General features: G+C 42.6%; 1 protein-coding gene across 8 annotated transcripts in view; it reads right to left on the reverse strand.

Annotated features, from left to right (window-relative positions):
• ABI1 (abl interactor 1) overlaps positions 1–5062 on the reverse strand; it is a 120370-nt gene extending 115308 nt beyond the window's left edge. For 4 of the 8 annotated variants that reach the window (XM_073334294.1, XM_073334295.1, XM_073334297.1 and 1 more), the window contains exon 1: positions 4810–5062. In XM_073334294.1, the coding sequence (XP_073190395.1) occupies positions 4810–4926 (117 nt within the window). In that variant the 5' untranslated portion in view covers positions 4927–5062. Of the gene's footprint in view, positions 1–1627; positions 1723–4809 lie in introns of those variants that run through there. The other 4 variants (XM_073334299.1, XM_073334296.1, XM_073334298.1 and 1 more) reach the window with 2 other exon arrangements.
• Positions 5063–16119: the final 11057 nt, after the last annotated feature.

Here is a 16119-nt window from a genome sequence, read left to right on the forward strand (position 1 = left end):
TTAGGGTTGCCAAGCATCCAGTTTTCGACTGGAAAGCCCTGCTGAAAAGGGACTCTGGCACCGCCGGTCAGCGGCGCAGTGGGGCTAAGGCAGGTTCCCTGCCTGCCCTGGCTCTGTGTGGCTCCTGGAAGCAGCGGTACATCCCTGTGGCCCCTAGGCACAGGGGTGGCCAGGGAGTCTCTGTGCGTTACCCCCACCCAGAGTGCCGACTCTGCAGCTCCTATTGGCCAGGAACCATGGCCAATGGGAGCTGCGGGGGCCATAACTCTGCCTAGAAGCCAGAGGGACATACCAGCCACTTCCAGGAACCACCTGAGGTAAGCACTGCCCGGAGCCTGAACCTGCACCCCCCACCCTCCCCCAGAACCTCCTCCCACACCAAAACTCTCCCCCACAACCTGCACCTCCTCAAGCACTCCAAACCCCTCATCCCCAGCCCAGAGCCCCCTCCTGTACCCCAAGCCCCTCATCCCCAGTCCCACCCAGAGCCTGCACCCCCAGATGGAGCCCTCACTCCGCCTGCCCCCCATCCCCCTGCCCCAGCCTGGTGAAAATGAGTGAGGGTGGGGGAGAGCGAGCAACAGAGGGAGGAGGAATGGAGTGAGTAGCGGGTGGGGCCTCAGAGAAGGGGTGGGACAGGGGTGTTTGGCAACCCTAACTTGACTTACCAAGGAGTGCCAAATCCTTTTCCTTCATTCATATCATAGAGTACATCATCATTGTAAAGCATACTAATTCACAAGCAAAATGTCCCCTTTTCTAATTTGCTATCTGTCATAAGATTAATGTTGGAATTTGTTTTGTTCACTTTAATATATATGCCAACACTAAGAGGCAATTTAGGCAATTAACAACAAGATTTGATCCCCAAGCATGTTTGTATTAAGATAGCTCCTTTCACAAGGAGAGGCAAGGCATCACATAGCCAATTGAAGAATTAAAGCTTCATCTTTAAAATTACTATAAACCCTTTATTAGCTTGCCACGTCTTCTAGATCAGTGGTTCTCAATGAGGGGCATCTCAACTCATCTAGATATTTGCCTAGTTTTACAACAAGCTACATGAAAAGCACTAGCTAAGTCAGTACAAACTAATATTTCATACAATGATTTGTTTATACTGCTCTATATAGTAGATCAGTTTCTCTCAACCTGGAGGTCATGATTTATTTTATAATTCTATGGTAAAAATGAGAAAGTAAGTAATTGTTCAGTAATAGTATGCAGTGACACTTTTGTATTTTTATGTCTATTTTGTAAGCTTGTAGTTTTTAAGTGAGGTGAAACTTGGAGTACGCAAGACAAAGCCTTCTGAAAGGGGTACAGTACTCTGGAAAGGTTGAGAACCACGGTTCTAGATCAGATACTACATTTCTAGCTGTTTCCAAATCACTAACACCTCCAAGCATAACTAGAAGTTTAAGATAAATTTCAGATCTAGTTATAAATTAAAACCAGTAATGTAACATTTATATATGGTTTCCTACTAATCAAATCTTTAAAATCCCCCAACATTTATAATAAGAGGTAGTTGATGTTACTTCTACATTCAGTCTCTTTTCCCTTGTCTTTCCCCAACAGTCATCACACTAAAATTTCCTTTTAGTATTTTGAATCTTCTCCTAACCTCATTGGCTCCTTTCAGTGCCTTCTCACAGCATTCTTCTTCCTTCCTATCAGATAACCAGCATATACACGGCCTGGTGGACTAGATACATTACTCTCTGGATTTCTGCTTTGTTGTTGTTTGTTTCACTGCACATGGTAACCAGTAGCTGTTTCTCAGTTCCTTATAGCATTGACATCCAAAGATTAGCATCAGCTGTTGAGGGCAAAGTAGGAAGGAGAGAAAGGGAGGGGACTAGAAATTAAGCCTAATTTTTCCAGATTTAGACATACAGGCATTTTTAATACACATACAATTTCAAAAGACTTTTCAGAGGAAACAAATCAGTAATCTTATAAAAGGTTACATTCTTGCCACAGTGAAGGAACAATGCAAGATATCAAATTGAGAATTTCCATCAAAAAGAGCATTTGCAACACCACATGTGTGCGTTGGTCAAAAAGGCTGTCAGACATACTGTTCAAAATGCGGAGGAGGTGGCAAGAGAGAATAACACCTTCTGCACTAGGCAGCACAATGCTGTTCTCATTAAAAAAAAGAGATACTAGTAGTCATGGTTCTATTAGAAATCTCCAAGAGCCTGGTTTGAATCAGTTAAACATATATAAAGCCAAATTATAAAGCATCTCATTTTTGAAGTGTTTTAAACACTGCACTTAGAGCATCTCAAGATGAGAGAACTATACACTGACTACCTTTTCCTGGTGATATCCAGGGCAGTTGGGAGGAATACCTATCTAGTTCCAAAAAATACTGTCAATTCAATGGTGCTTAATACAAACACCACATGTTTTGTTTTGATTTGATAACTCCCCATTCTCACAACCCTACATTGCCTTGGGTGTCACATCCACTAAGCCTGTGGTAGCCCCTCTTCCTCCCAACATTGACACTACTGTTCCAGGAGACTGATTGTAATAATATCTACGCTAGTCTAACTGTCAACTAGATGGTTTTACACAACCGCTGGAAAAACTTTTGCACTAACAATCAGATGAGTATCATCTCATTTACCACTTTTAATGAATTGGGCTAAACCTACACAGAATACAAACAAGGTATGAAATCCACAAAACTACTACTTAACTCCTGTTTATTCAGCTTAGTATATACTGCTTCCCTCTAACAGAGATATACACAGCTGTATGCGACAAACTGTAAAATATACAGATTCTGCATACAGCTGACCTTGATTCTTAACGAGATTCTTGGTTAGATGGATTTCAAATGATGGATGAGGATGTGTCTCTTAAAAAAATAAGTTTTGGGGTTTGTTTGTTTTTTAAACAGTAAGGTTTAAGACTATTTGAAAGCAACATGTAATGCCAGAAAGATTCTCCACAACTCTCCTAAAATAGAGGGGAAAAAAATCAACAGGTCAAGACATGTGCTGCAATTACCACACTAGTGTGTTTGTCATATTTCCCATGAGTAAACCCAAATGCAACCTCGCCTCTTTGAAGCATTTATATAACCAGCTTTCTTTGGGTGGAGCAAGTAACTGAAGAATAAAAACAGTTTAACCCTTATTGCCTCACATTGTGAAAAGGATATAAATCATTCCCAAAACAAACTCCGATTTGCTACTTCCATTTTAATTCTAATATCAACAGCATTGCCTCACATTTTGAAAAAGAGTAATTTCACAAAGAGACAGAGGGATATTTAAAGTTTGGTAAAGCCACCAAATTACTGTTCCACTTGCACAAATAAAACAGTCTCACAGTTTCAGACAAATGCTAAATATTAAGACATTTAGTATAGCTTACAGCTAGTCCTAGCCATTGGTATATTACAGTCAATAGGTTTATTTACATTATAAAGAAGAAGGAGTGAAAATTAGAATGCTTAATTTTTAATGGTCTTTCTTAAAGTTTTTCCATTAGCTAATTTGGGCATCTGGGAGAGCTCTGTGTCCACTTCAATTCAGCTATATGCACAAAATTATATTCAGATTTATCTAGATATTACTATGACAATACCTTTAAAAGTCAAAATAAAAATATACTTAAAGTAACCACACACACAAAAAGTTAAAAAGAAGAGGTTAGGAAACACTGAACAATCTAGAGAAGAATCCTCCTAATTAACTGAAAGCAAAAATTGCGGATCAGTCCTGCTTTGAGTAGGGGGTTGGACTAGATGACCTCCTGAGGTCCCTTCTAACCCTGATATTCTAGGATTCTGTGAATTGGGTTGTATCTTGCAGCAAGAGACACTCAGTTTAAAAATATTGCTATGGATGTCTGAATTATGAAGCAAGCAGCCCTGCCCTCTCAGAAGGGGAGATTGCCATGCTGAAATACCATATCATGCTTTCACATTACTGTCGATTTACATGCAAACTGTTCATTTTAACAATTCAGGATCACCAGTGCAGCATGCCAGGAATGTAATTCATTTAGTCTTAGTGAGAATTAGACACCAAATATTAAACAATCAATTTCCACTTGGATTGTTATATGTTGTGTTTGGGGGGCGGGCAGGGGGGTGTCCCTCCTCCCTCCCCCAACATACAAATATAATTCTGTATTTGTCATTTGTATTTCAACACTACCCAGAATTCAGCATTTGCCAACCTCACTCTTAATCTTTTTTGAAATTCACCTCTTTACACACCTAACAGGGAGGGAACACACCCCGAAAAGGTAAAAAGGGTGATGCATATGTCTCTGTTTCAAGAGACCTACGAAGCCAGCACTTCCAGGACTTCAGGGATATTTAACAAAAAAAAAAATGGTTGGTTTGATTCTTTAAAATGTCACTAGCAACTACAAAGCCAAATTGCGGTGGGGTGGGGGTGGGGTTTGAGGAATTCGGTCTGAAACAGGCACACAGGCAGATTTACAAGCCCTCCATAAGGAGGCATGTACCATCTACCCTCTCCCCCAGCCCGGAGGATCTGGGCGCTGGGAGACACACCCTCTGGGCTGCGCTGACAGACTAGTCACCCCCCCGCCCCGACACAGGCGGGGGTGAGGGGGGGGGACGCGAAAATAAGAGGCGTGGGGCTAGAAAGTTGAAAGGCGAAGGGAAGGAAGGGAGGAGGTATCCGGGCGCTTCAGCGGAGGCGGATGCCGGGCGACACGGGGTCTCGGAGGCTCCCCCGGCTGTTGCAACCTTCGCTTCCTGCACCCGCCGCCCGTGCGGCCCCCCTCCCGCCCGGCCCGCGGCGCTCTCACCTGGATGTAGTTGCTCTCGCAGTAGTCGGCCACCCGGGTGAGGTTCTGGTAGCTCTCGAGCAGAGCCCGCTTGCCTGAAGGGATTTCCTCCTCTAGCAGCATCTGCAGCTCTGCCATTTTCCGCCCCTCCGCATCGCTTCCGCGGGCGTTAGAGAGGCGGCGGCGGCGAGCCCGCACAGCCCGCCTGGTATTGTGGGATTCCTCCTCGCCTCGCTTTCGTGAGGCCGCCGCGCTTTCCCCGCCCCCCCGCGGCGTGCCCGTCGCACTGCACGCTGGGAGTTGTAGTCTGCTGGCCTCTCCCCGCCGCCCCCGCGGCAATGGAGTTCCTGGATCGGGCATGCGCCAGGCGAAGCTGTGCGGGTGGAGGCGCGGCGGGGTTCTCCCCCACGGTCGGGCCGTGGCTGATCGACTGAGACCTGTGAGCGCTCACACACACAGTTTCTCACCAAGGGGTGAGCTGCCAGCCCCGCTCGTTTCCACCGGCTTTGGTTCAAAGCCTGGCAGGGCTGGGCACGCTGTAACAATGGGAAATGAAAACAGCAGCGAGCGAGCTCCTCAGTGTCTGGTCGAGATCCGCTCTGCGTTACAGCAGGGGGAGAGACAAGGGCCACTGCTGAGGCGGACAGTCAGATATTGAAACACCTTCTTCCCCCCGACCCGAATCCGCCTCGCCTTCCCCGCCTCACTAGATTATCCAAGCAGACCTTTTTCAACAGCTGCTTTACTTTCACTTCATGCTGATTGCCCTCTCTGCTGCAGGGAACTTCAAACAGTTCAGAGGGCCGTTCAGTCTGGAGGCCCCTTCAGAGCCACTGGCTTCTCTGTAGAAACTGCTAGCACCGATGCCAATGAGTGACGATCCTGATGATGATAATAATACTCAGAATGAATACAGTACTTTTCAGCAGTAGATCTCAAGGCACTGTACTGAAGTTGTGTAGGATGGAGCTTCTTGCTTGAGGAGGTTGCAAAGGCTAGGACTATAACAGGGTGTAAAAGAGGACTGGATAAATTCATGGAGGTTAAGTCCATCAATGGCTATTAGCCAGGATGGTTAAGCAATGGTGTCCCTAGCCTCTGTTTGTCAGAGGGTGGAGATGGATGGCAGGAGAGAGATCACTTGATCATTACCTGTTGGGTTCACTCCCTCTGGGGCACCTAGCATTGGCCACTATCGGTAGACAGGATACTGGGCTGGATGGACCTTTGATCTGACCCAGTATGGCCATTCTTATGTTCTTAGTACTCTGTTGGGATTACCGTACACTGAAACAGCAAACAAACACAAAGATTGCCTAACTAATAGTAATAACAATGAATAAAATCAGCATTCATATGGTTCTTTTTCTAAGTAGCATTTAAAATATTAAACAGAGGTGAATACATTATTTTTGCCCCTCTTTTAGCCCATGCGGTTAGCCAATATCTGGAGAAATTGATTGTATGAGTCAGGTATTTCTATGATGCAATCCTGTTTTCTTTCAAAGAATGTACACAAAGCCTTGTTTCCCTGAATACAGTAGAAATAAACAACAAGCAGAGTTCCTTGCTCAAAAATCCAAGTTGGACCTTCCAAGGGGTACCATGCCCAAAAGAAGCAGCATCACTCAGCTTTCTCAGCGGGCCACATTCAGTACTGCTTCTCTCACTTTCTGCAGGCTGTCTTTTGCATTAGCAGCAACTAATCAATTCCCTACCCCTGTATTTTACCACCAATATCAAGGAAACCCCTGAGACGTCACAGCTCAGCTGATCAGCCTTGCAATGCAGTCCGTTGCCTTGGATGGTGGCTTCCTGTTGTTTCCAGCTACCACTATAAAAGGGGCACTTAATTACTCCTTCGATTCAGCCTGAAAGAAAAAAGATGATCACATCCATCAGCTTTAACAAAGCTTGATATGTCTACAGATCAAAGGCTGCTTGATAGCAGCCATTAACACTTTTCAGCATAACACTGTTGTTGCTCCTTTTTCTGGTATCAGTGTCCTGTTCTGACATAGTGTTGCCCTTGTGCCAAAAGATAGCAGACATCTGGGGACTTGCAGGTTGACTTTACAAATGTAAGAGAAATCCATGATGTGAGGTCTGGATATATTTAGATTACACTGTATGAGTGAAATGAGGTAGTTAAAGAGCATGCAGGACAATCACAGCTTCTAGAATCCTAGCCCAATACCAATGCCCTGCTGATTCCGAGGGAACAACCTGTGCCTCAAGAACATACTTTAGTCAGACCTCACGGCAAAAAGCAGTACAACAGTTTCCTATCTCCCCAATCTGCCTCTACACAGAAAAAAAACTTGCATAACCCAACACTACCAACAACACAGCACGTCTTTACAAGAATCAAAACTTGCTTGCATACTAAGAAAAATAACGCAGAAGAATATGTTTATAGAACCACCTGGTTACACCTGTGTAACAGAGTGCTAGAGGCTACAGAGCAAGCCAGCCCTCTTGTCACTTAGATGCCACTTAGTTCCCCAGAGAAAACAGAGAGAGGTAATTAGGCTGGCCAGCTGCATGGGATAAGGATCAAATTAGCCCATCAGCCCAAGTGTGTTACAGGAAGATGTGGTAGCACGCTAGTTGAGCTAAGTCACATAGAAGCCTCTGGAAAGGTAGATCTTTGTTCTCCTCCAGTCCAGAGGATAGGGCCAAAAGCACTGTAGATATTGTAGATAGACTGTTGCATAGGGAGTGTTGTGGTAGTGGTGGAGGGAACTTAAAATGAGTGGGTGCTGTGAATGCACAGCCACTGGAGTCTGCAGAGTTTCTGCAAGGAAGACAGGAGTGAAGGCCAAACCTGCCATGACACTATTTTAGTCCCATTTACAAACAGGGAAAACAAGGGCAAGTGATTCACTCAAGATCACAAAACAAGCCACCAGCAGAGCTGAGGAGACAGAACACCTCTCCTGACTCCACGAGTCAGATTGGAAGAGAATAGGTAGTGGTATCTTCAGTCTCTTCCCACAAAATACATTCTGTCCTTGTGAGTTGTCTAAATGAGATTGTTCTCACAGTATATTCTGCAGATGTTTAAAACATGGTGATGCATTTCTCTGAGCTCCATCTGGCTTCTTGATATTGGTTCCCCCTCAGTGGGGGTTGAAGACACCCACAGGCTCATCCTTGGGCTTGGCTCATTTTTAACTGGGGGGAGGGGGAATAAGTGGTGCTATAGTCCAAACAGTACCCACTTGTAGCACCAAAATGAGACTTTACCCCCAGTCATTTGTCCCGATCTGTGACCTTCTGTCTCCTTTCTTAGGCCTTGCCTACAGTGGAAAGCTTTACTAATTATACAGGTGTAAAAAGAAATCAAGGTGAAAGAAATCCAGCACAAATCCAGGAAATGGCCCACCTTGATTATCATACACATTGTAAGGAGAGTGATCATTTTAGATAAGCTATTACCAGCAGGAGAGTGGGGTGGGGGGGAGAAAACCTTTTGTAGTGATAAACACCCATTTTCTTCATGGTCTGTGTGTATAAAAGCATCTTCTGTATTTTCCACAGTATGCATCCGATAAAGTGAGCTGTAGCTCACGAAAGCTTATGCTCAAATAAATTGGTTAGTCTCTAAGGTGCCACAAGTACTCCTTTTCTTTTTGCGAATACAAACTAACACGGCTGTTACTCTGAAACCTACACAGGTGTAGTTACACTGGTATAACCACCAGGACTGGTCCACAACATTTTGGCACCTGAGGTGGGGAGCTCAAATGATGCCCCCATTCCCCCTCGCTTGGGCCAAAACTTTTAAACTCTGAGTCCTAGTGGTGTCCCCCGCCGCCCCACAGTCTGGCACCTTAGCAGCCGCCTCAGTTTGCCTCATGGTAAGGCCAGCCCTCATAACCGCCCCCACCCCCCATGTAAACACACTTATTCTGGTATAAGAGTGAGTTTTGGTGGTTAATTAAAAACCCTACCAAAATAAGGAAAGTTTAAATTGAAAAAAAAAAAATGGGACTCATACAAGAATAAGAGTGTCTGCCTATAAGGTCATACCAGCAATACTATATTGGTTTAAATTCAGATCTTAGGTTATACCAAAAAATCTTTCCTGGACAACACCTTACAGGAGGAATTAAATAGTTAACAATGTTGATATTTAAGTTATCAGTGGGCCTCTGAGTTAAAATCACGCTGAGATGAATCGGGCAGTTGATATCTTTTAGAACTAATGTTCCACACTCAGTATTCACACAGACATCTCTGCATTGGCTTACCCTCGATTCATATTTTTGAGGTTGTCTTCACAACCATAATAGCTAGAGACTTCATTAATGAAAGCTGAGATTCCAGATAACATGGGTATCTTCAGAGAGGTGCCCGTACATCATACTATTGTTTGCCCACTGTTTCCGAGCAATGCCTGACTTGGAATCCAGTGCCCTGTCCACTGGACAACACATTGCTTGTTGCTAGGCAGCAGGAGTGCTTTGCAATGGCAGAGTAAGCAGACTCAAGCCAGTCATTGCTAGGCAGCCTGAGCTGCTGGAGATCACAAAAATAATAAAACATAAAATTGCTGGCTTGAGAATGCACAAAATAAGAGGCACAAAAATAAACAGTTCTATAGTATTTTGTTCTGATTTGACCTTTCTCCCCTAACATATTTGCCCTCTTTCTATGCCAATCCCTTTTTCACACTTGTCTTGCTCCTCTCCATTCCTCCTCCTCCACTAGTCTTGTCTTTTATCCCATTTCTTCACTCCCCCACAAATGTTCACCATCAATTTTCTCCCTTCTCCAATACCCCAGTACTCTGTCCCTCCCATTTCCTCTCCTGTACTCTGTCCCGTCAAATTCTCCCATTCTCTATTCCACTGTATTTCCTGCTCCCCATGCCCATTATTCTCCTTTCTGTCCTTGCCTCCCCCTGTCCTTTCATCTTTCCTAACTGGCCTCACACAAATAGGTACTCTCCTCCCAAGTGGCTTTTGCCCCTCCATTTTCCATCTTATCACTGAGATCTTTCCCCACTCCTACCTCATCCAGCTCCTGGCCTTGCCTCCCTCCATACTTACCCTTCCTCTTGGTTTTTCTCCTCCTATCACTCCCAGATGTTTGCAGTGAAAAGGTAGATTCCCCTCCTAAGTTCCCTCATGATGTTACTTTAAAAGGCTGAAGTCCTCCAATGGGTCAAGGCAGTGCAGTCTGCAGTATCTGAGAAAGCCAAGAGATGACTTGTCATGGGGGGGGGAGGAGCCAGGACTCTGCAAAGTCAACCACATAAGGCAGCCTGCTCCTTCTTCCTATTCGGCTTCTAATCAGGATGAGAAGAGTGTTTGTGTGGTGAAAGGGTGAGCTGGTCAGTCTCACATGACCGTGGTAAATTGCCAGAACTGAGGTTGAACAATATTGTAATGGAAACATTGGGATATTTTAAAGCAGTCACTTAAAGCAGAGTGGTTGCCTTCTAGCAGTGATCCTTATTAACACATTTCACAGGTAGCTTTAATACTAAGAGAATAAATCCGACTGCAAGGGGTGAGCATTGACTAATGTGTACAACCTTATGAGACACACTTATAGAATCAGGCAGGGCCATAAATTATAAGCTCCTTGTGTGTTCTTTCATGTTTGGTACAGCACCACAGAAGCTGTCAGAATTAAATAAACATATTACACAGTGTGATGTATTTGTAGCTCAAAACTGATATGGCCACTTTCGCTGCCATATACATTGCAAGCTCAAGTCCAGTTTGCTCTCCACCTTCAGCCCAGCTCTCTCTCTCTAGGACTGCTTTCCAAGTTTTTCCCTCCCATTAAATATCAGTGTTTTAACTTGGGAGACAGACCAGTCCTCGCTTACAGACAGCTCCCCAACCTGAAGCAAATACTCACCTGCAACCACACACCACACAACAAAAACACTTACCCAGGAACCTATCCTTGCAACAAAGCCTGATGCCAACTCTGTCCACATATTTATTCAAGTGACACCATCACAGGGCCTAATCACATCAGCCACACTATCAGAGGCTCGTTCACCTGCACATCTACCAATGTGATATATGCCATCATGTGCCAGCAATGCCCCTCTGCCATGTACATTGGTCAAACCGGACAGTCTCTACGCAAAAGAATAAATGGACACAAATCTGACATCAGGAATCATAACATTCAAAAACCAGTAGGAGACCACTTCAACCTCTGTGGCCACTCAGTAAAAGATCTAAGGGTGGCAATTTTATAACAGAAAAGCTTCAAAAACAGACTCCAATGAGAAACTGCTGAGCTTGAATTAATAGGCAAACTAGATACCATTAACTTGGGTTTGAATAGAGACTGGGAGTGGCTGGGTCATTACACATATTGAATCTATTTCCCCATGTTAAGTATCCTCACACCTTCTTGTCAACTGTCTATATGGGCCATCTTGATTATCACTACAAAAGTTTTTTTTCTCCTGCTGATAATAGCTCATCTTAACTAATTAGCCTCTCACAGTTTGTATGGTAACTTCTAACTTATCTGTATGTATACATATATATGTATATATATATATATCTTACTATATGTTCCATTCTATGCATCCGATGAAGTGAGCTGTAGCTCACGAAAGCTTATGCTCTAATAAATTTGTTAGTATCTAAGGTGCCACAAGTACTCCTGTTCTTTTTGCAGATACAGACTAACATGGCTGCTACTCTGAAACCTGTCAACTATCAGTGTTTCAGAAACTTGATCTTCATACATTTTTGAGTAGGAAATAATTTTGTTTAAAGATAAATAATTATGTACTTAGGTATGTGCTGAGTAACAAGAGATGAAGCAATCTGCAAAGGTCCTTTAAAATAATGTACAATTTTTCAGGAATGTGTTAAAGATGGAGATATTTTAATTGTATATGAGAAAATGTAAGCTTGAATAGCACATCACTTTTTATATTTTTTCTACTTAAAAGATTGTTCGGTTGAGGTGTATGTGTGTGGGGGGGGGTGGGGGGTTGGCAACCCAGAATTTTCTAACAATCTTAAAGCACCTGTAATTCTGTACTGATTAATTGATGTGCCACTTTTGTGTTTAAATATATTGTATATTGAATTGTAGCTTTCCATCATGAAACAGAAAAGAAAAAATAATTAAATAACATTACTGCAAAAGCAGTGTGGTATTTTTCCCAGTAAAAGGTACATATTCAACAGTAATTCTGCAGTGTTAATAATTCTTGGCACAATATTGAGATGACAGAGTAAGTCAGTGTAATATTTCATACTGTAATATTTTTTCATTAACCAAAAATGCATTAGGTATATTGGGCCCATGCATACTCCCACTGAAACAACAAATCTCCAATTGACTGCAATTAGAACAGGCGTGAGTGTGATGGGTTCCCCCCAGGGTGCCACATGGAACTGGGGTACCACTGAGCTCCCTGCCCAAACCTACCAGCCTGGGCTCCCTTTACACTGCGCCACTGTGATGGGTTCTTCACTGACTTCTCACGCAAAGAGACTCCTGGAAATACCTGAGGAACAAAGACTGAACAGGGGGAAGTGCTGGACCCAGGCTAAAGGGATTTTTAGCCTGTTAATGGAACCCCTGGGGTTTCTAAGATGTGAACCACTGCAGCTTGCCCCTTAAGAATCTGCAGCCTGCTTGTATCATCACTTAGGGTGAGAATCTGCTATTCATATCCAATCTCTTTAGTATGTTAAGATCAGTTTGCGTGTTTTGTTTATTTGCTAGGTAATCTGCTTTGATCTGTTTGCTATCCCTTATAATCACTTAAAATATATCTTTTGTAGTTAATAAACTTGTTTTTGCTTTATCTAAAACCAGTGTGTGTGAGTCATAATTCATGGCACAAAGCTGTTGTATATTCTTTTCCACATTGAGGGAGGAGGAGAATTTCATGAGTTTACGCTGTACAGTTCCCTGTGCAGCGGAAGATGGTATAATTTTGGGTTTACACTCCAGAGGGATGGGGTGTGCCTGAGTAGCTAGGAAGTTCCTTAGCTGAAGCCTTCCCAGGCAGAGCTGATCACAGTGTCTGCATGTAACTGCAGCTGGGTGTGTCCCTACCTGTATGTGTGCTGGTGAAAGTGCAGGCTGGACACAGCAATACAGTGTGGGAGCCCAGACTGGTGGGTTAGGGGGCTCAGTGGTACCCCAGTTCAGGTGGTACCCCAGGGGGAACCGGTCACAATGAGCCTATAAGGATCAATGTTGTGGGCCACAGAGTCTCCTCAACTCCCACTGAAGACAACTGGTATGGGATCAGGTGCACAGTCACTTCTTATTTGTGGATGTGGATCACTCCTATTATACTAGAAAATAATTTCAACCAGACAGTTCAGAAAAATAGAACATCATCCCCTCTCAAATTACCACTGACACTCTTACTGATACTGCCCAACCCCTTGTTCAAACTGAGGAATCTGCAGATGATGTGGGTACAAAGCCCTGATTGAGAGACTGGGGGGGATTTGCCACTTGGAACATTTAAAAAAAAAATTCAGGCCATTTGGTACAAGCCAACAGATTTCAAAGGCAGAAAATTTGCTATTCAGAAGAAAGGTGTTTTTTTTATGCTTATTTTAATTTTTCATGATACTTTTTGTTGTAAATCAGGAATAATCTCTGTTGTGTCTGAGACTGATTACATCTCTCAGCTTTGGTTCAGATATTAATCAATCTCAGCAACCATTTATTGCTTCCTATAGCAAAATGTAATAGAGATTATCCCTTAATTAACATTAATGGAGTTACCTGTACTGAGAGGAGAATACACCCCGTGGGGAAAACGTCTTGGTTTTGTGAGGGCAGCTAATGCAAATGAGGACCTCCTCTGTGATATGTAGGCACAATCAATGGTGCATGCACAAATTAGTGACGGAGCCCTCCTGTTGGGTTCAGCTACTGGATATCAGCTTCAGCTTTGAATGTTTGGATTTATCTGATCATAACCATCAAGCTCATACAGTATATTTTTGTGGAGAGTGTATTCCTTTTCTGTTTGCCAGTTACTTGAGGGATGGAATTTTTTTCAACAAACTTTGGCACCCAGTGAAATACAAAACTATCTTATGTCAGAAAAATCCTTGTAACATGAAATTAAAATTATTACACATGTGGAAGCAGCTACTAGCTTTACATTTTCTTCTTTTTCTGAAAATAGCAAAATACATTGGAATATACCTACCATTTATTTTAGTAAAATAATCGAATTGTCTGCACTCTGGATAGACTGAAACTTTCAAACTCCTGAAAATTCCTTTTGTTTATATAGCTGGAGTCTGTCTAGGCTTAACACTATCCATAATACAGTTAATACCCATCACTGTAGTATCTGACGATACTCATTGCTATAGTAATCTTTGTTCATAAAGAGAGAAAATATTTGGCCATATCTTATATATTTATTAGGAAAACCACAATCTTGACTGATTCTTGGAATAAAATTAGGATGAAGTTTATACAGTAGATATACTACAGAGCCTATAGTATAGGTGTAGCTCATAGCACTGAATATAGTGAAGGTTGCCTGATACTTCCCAATATAAGACCCTGTTTTCAGTTGTTAATAACTTTGGGAAACTAACTCTGTGGGCTCAAATTTTTCATATCATGTATCTGCCTCAGGCTGAATAAAGATTTATTTCCTTGTAAGAGTTCAATATCCCTATGCTTGCTTGTCCTGTATAGCAAAGGAATAGTGTGGTTAACATACAGCATCTATCTTAAAGATTTCATCCATTGGTAATTAAAGCATCAATTCAATTAACTCTTAGCGTTACGCACAACAATGACACACATCTCCCTTGTTATGTGATCTCCCATTAGGATTTGTGCCTCAGGGATCCAGGGGAGGAGGGGAAGGATGGGAAGAGAACCAAATTACATCAAACAGCAACACAACATAATTTATTCTGCTGCTGCAGTTACAGCTGAAAGCCACCTGGTGGCTTGAAACAGCAATATAGTTGTGAATGCTACTGTCCTCCCATGTGTGGATGGAGTACCTCAGAACTACTCAAGTGGTTAACAATTCCTTTACTGGCTTAACCATTTGAACTGTTCCTTCAGCACACTGGGCAGAGGCCTGTGCTTTTTGGACCAGGATGTTATGAATTTTACTCCCTGTTGCACATTTGTAAAAGTTAGCATATGACTGCGGTAATAACCTATATATGTAGCCATAGAAGTTAGCACTGGAAAAGACCTATTAGTAGATCATATAGGAAGGCTCCATTCCTTACCAATGCAGGATTGCTCCCCCCCTGTATAGTTTCTAGACTTTTACCCATTACAGTTTTAAGAGTTCCTAATAATAAAGAGCTTGAGTTTCCAATATTCCGACTGGCAGATTATTTCACAGTCTAACATAATGGTGCTGTACTGAGAGGGTCATACTGGCATCTACATTTCAATGTATTTGCCTACAAATTTAGATTATAAAAGGATTTAGTATAACTAAATAGGAATATATTTATTTGGAAGTGCCTAAAAAAAAACAGTGATGTGCTCATTCAGGAGTTGACAGCAACCTCAATACTTCACTGTTGATCCACCGTTAGGTCTTTTCTGCACAAGAGAGTTTTACCAGTTATATTGGTATAGTTAAACTGATATAAATTCCTGTCCATGTGATCACCAATCTAAAATAGCTTACATTCCTTCAGCCTTCTCAGACAGCAAGTAGAAAGAGTTCTAGCTATTTGAGTTTTTATGCATCTTCCAGCTAAATCAGTGACCAAAATGCTATATCCAGGACTCAAAGGAATTGTTTAGATTTGTAATACTCCCTGGAGGACTTTGAGTCCCCAAAATAGATTGTATTTTCTCCTAATCTGTGACACAAATATTAAAATAGTAACTTTTTAAAGTATATTATGCATTTATAGTTAATTCAAGGATGGACTTAATTCAAATTACTCATGCAGTTTAAAAAATATTTGTATTCAACTATTTCAGAACATCATGCCTGCAAAAGAAAAAGGAATGGAATCTACTTTATCCTAAAATGTTGCAACATCTATTGGTCAAGTTGGGCCACGTTAGGTAAACATTGAGATGAGAGATGAGAGAACTGAGGGAGATGATATGTATAACAACTATCTGTTGTCAGATGTCACCAGTGTGGTGCTCTGCTTTATCCAGTGTTGATAACAGTCGGCTGCGTGCGTGTGTGTTCTCCCTGTGTGCTGTCCCAGCTCCACACAGATATCTGGCACAGAAGATCTCGAGTGAACCGCCCAATGACCACAGACTCTGTTAAGGTATGAAGGTACCCGGACAGGTTTATTGCCAAATGAAACACAGTCTCTAGCTCCCCCGATCAGATGTCTACAG

This window comes from Lepidochelys kempii, chromosome 2, assembly GCF_965140265.1.
Source record: "Lepidochelys kempii isolate rLepKem1 chromosome 2, rLepKem1.hap2, whole genome shotgun sequence".
Classification (NCBI taxonomy): domain Eukaryota; kingdom Metazoa; phylum Chordata; order Testudines; family Cheloniidae; genus Lepidochelys; species Lepidochelys kempii.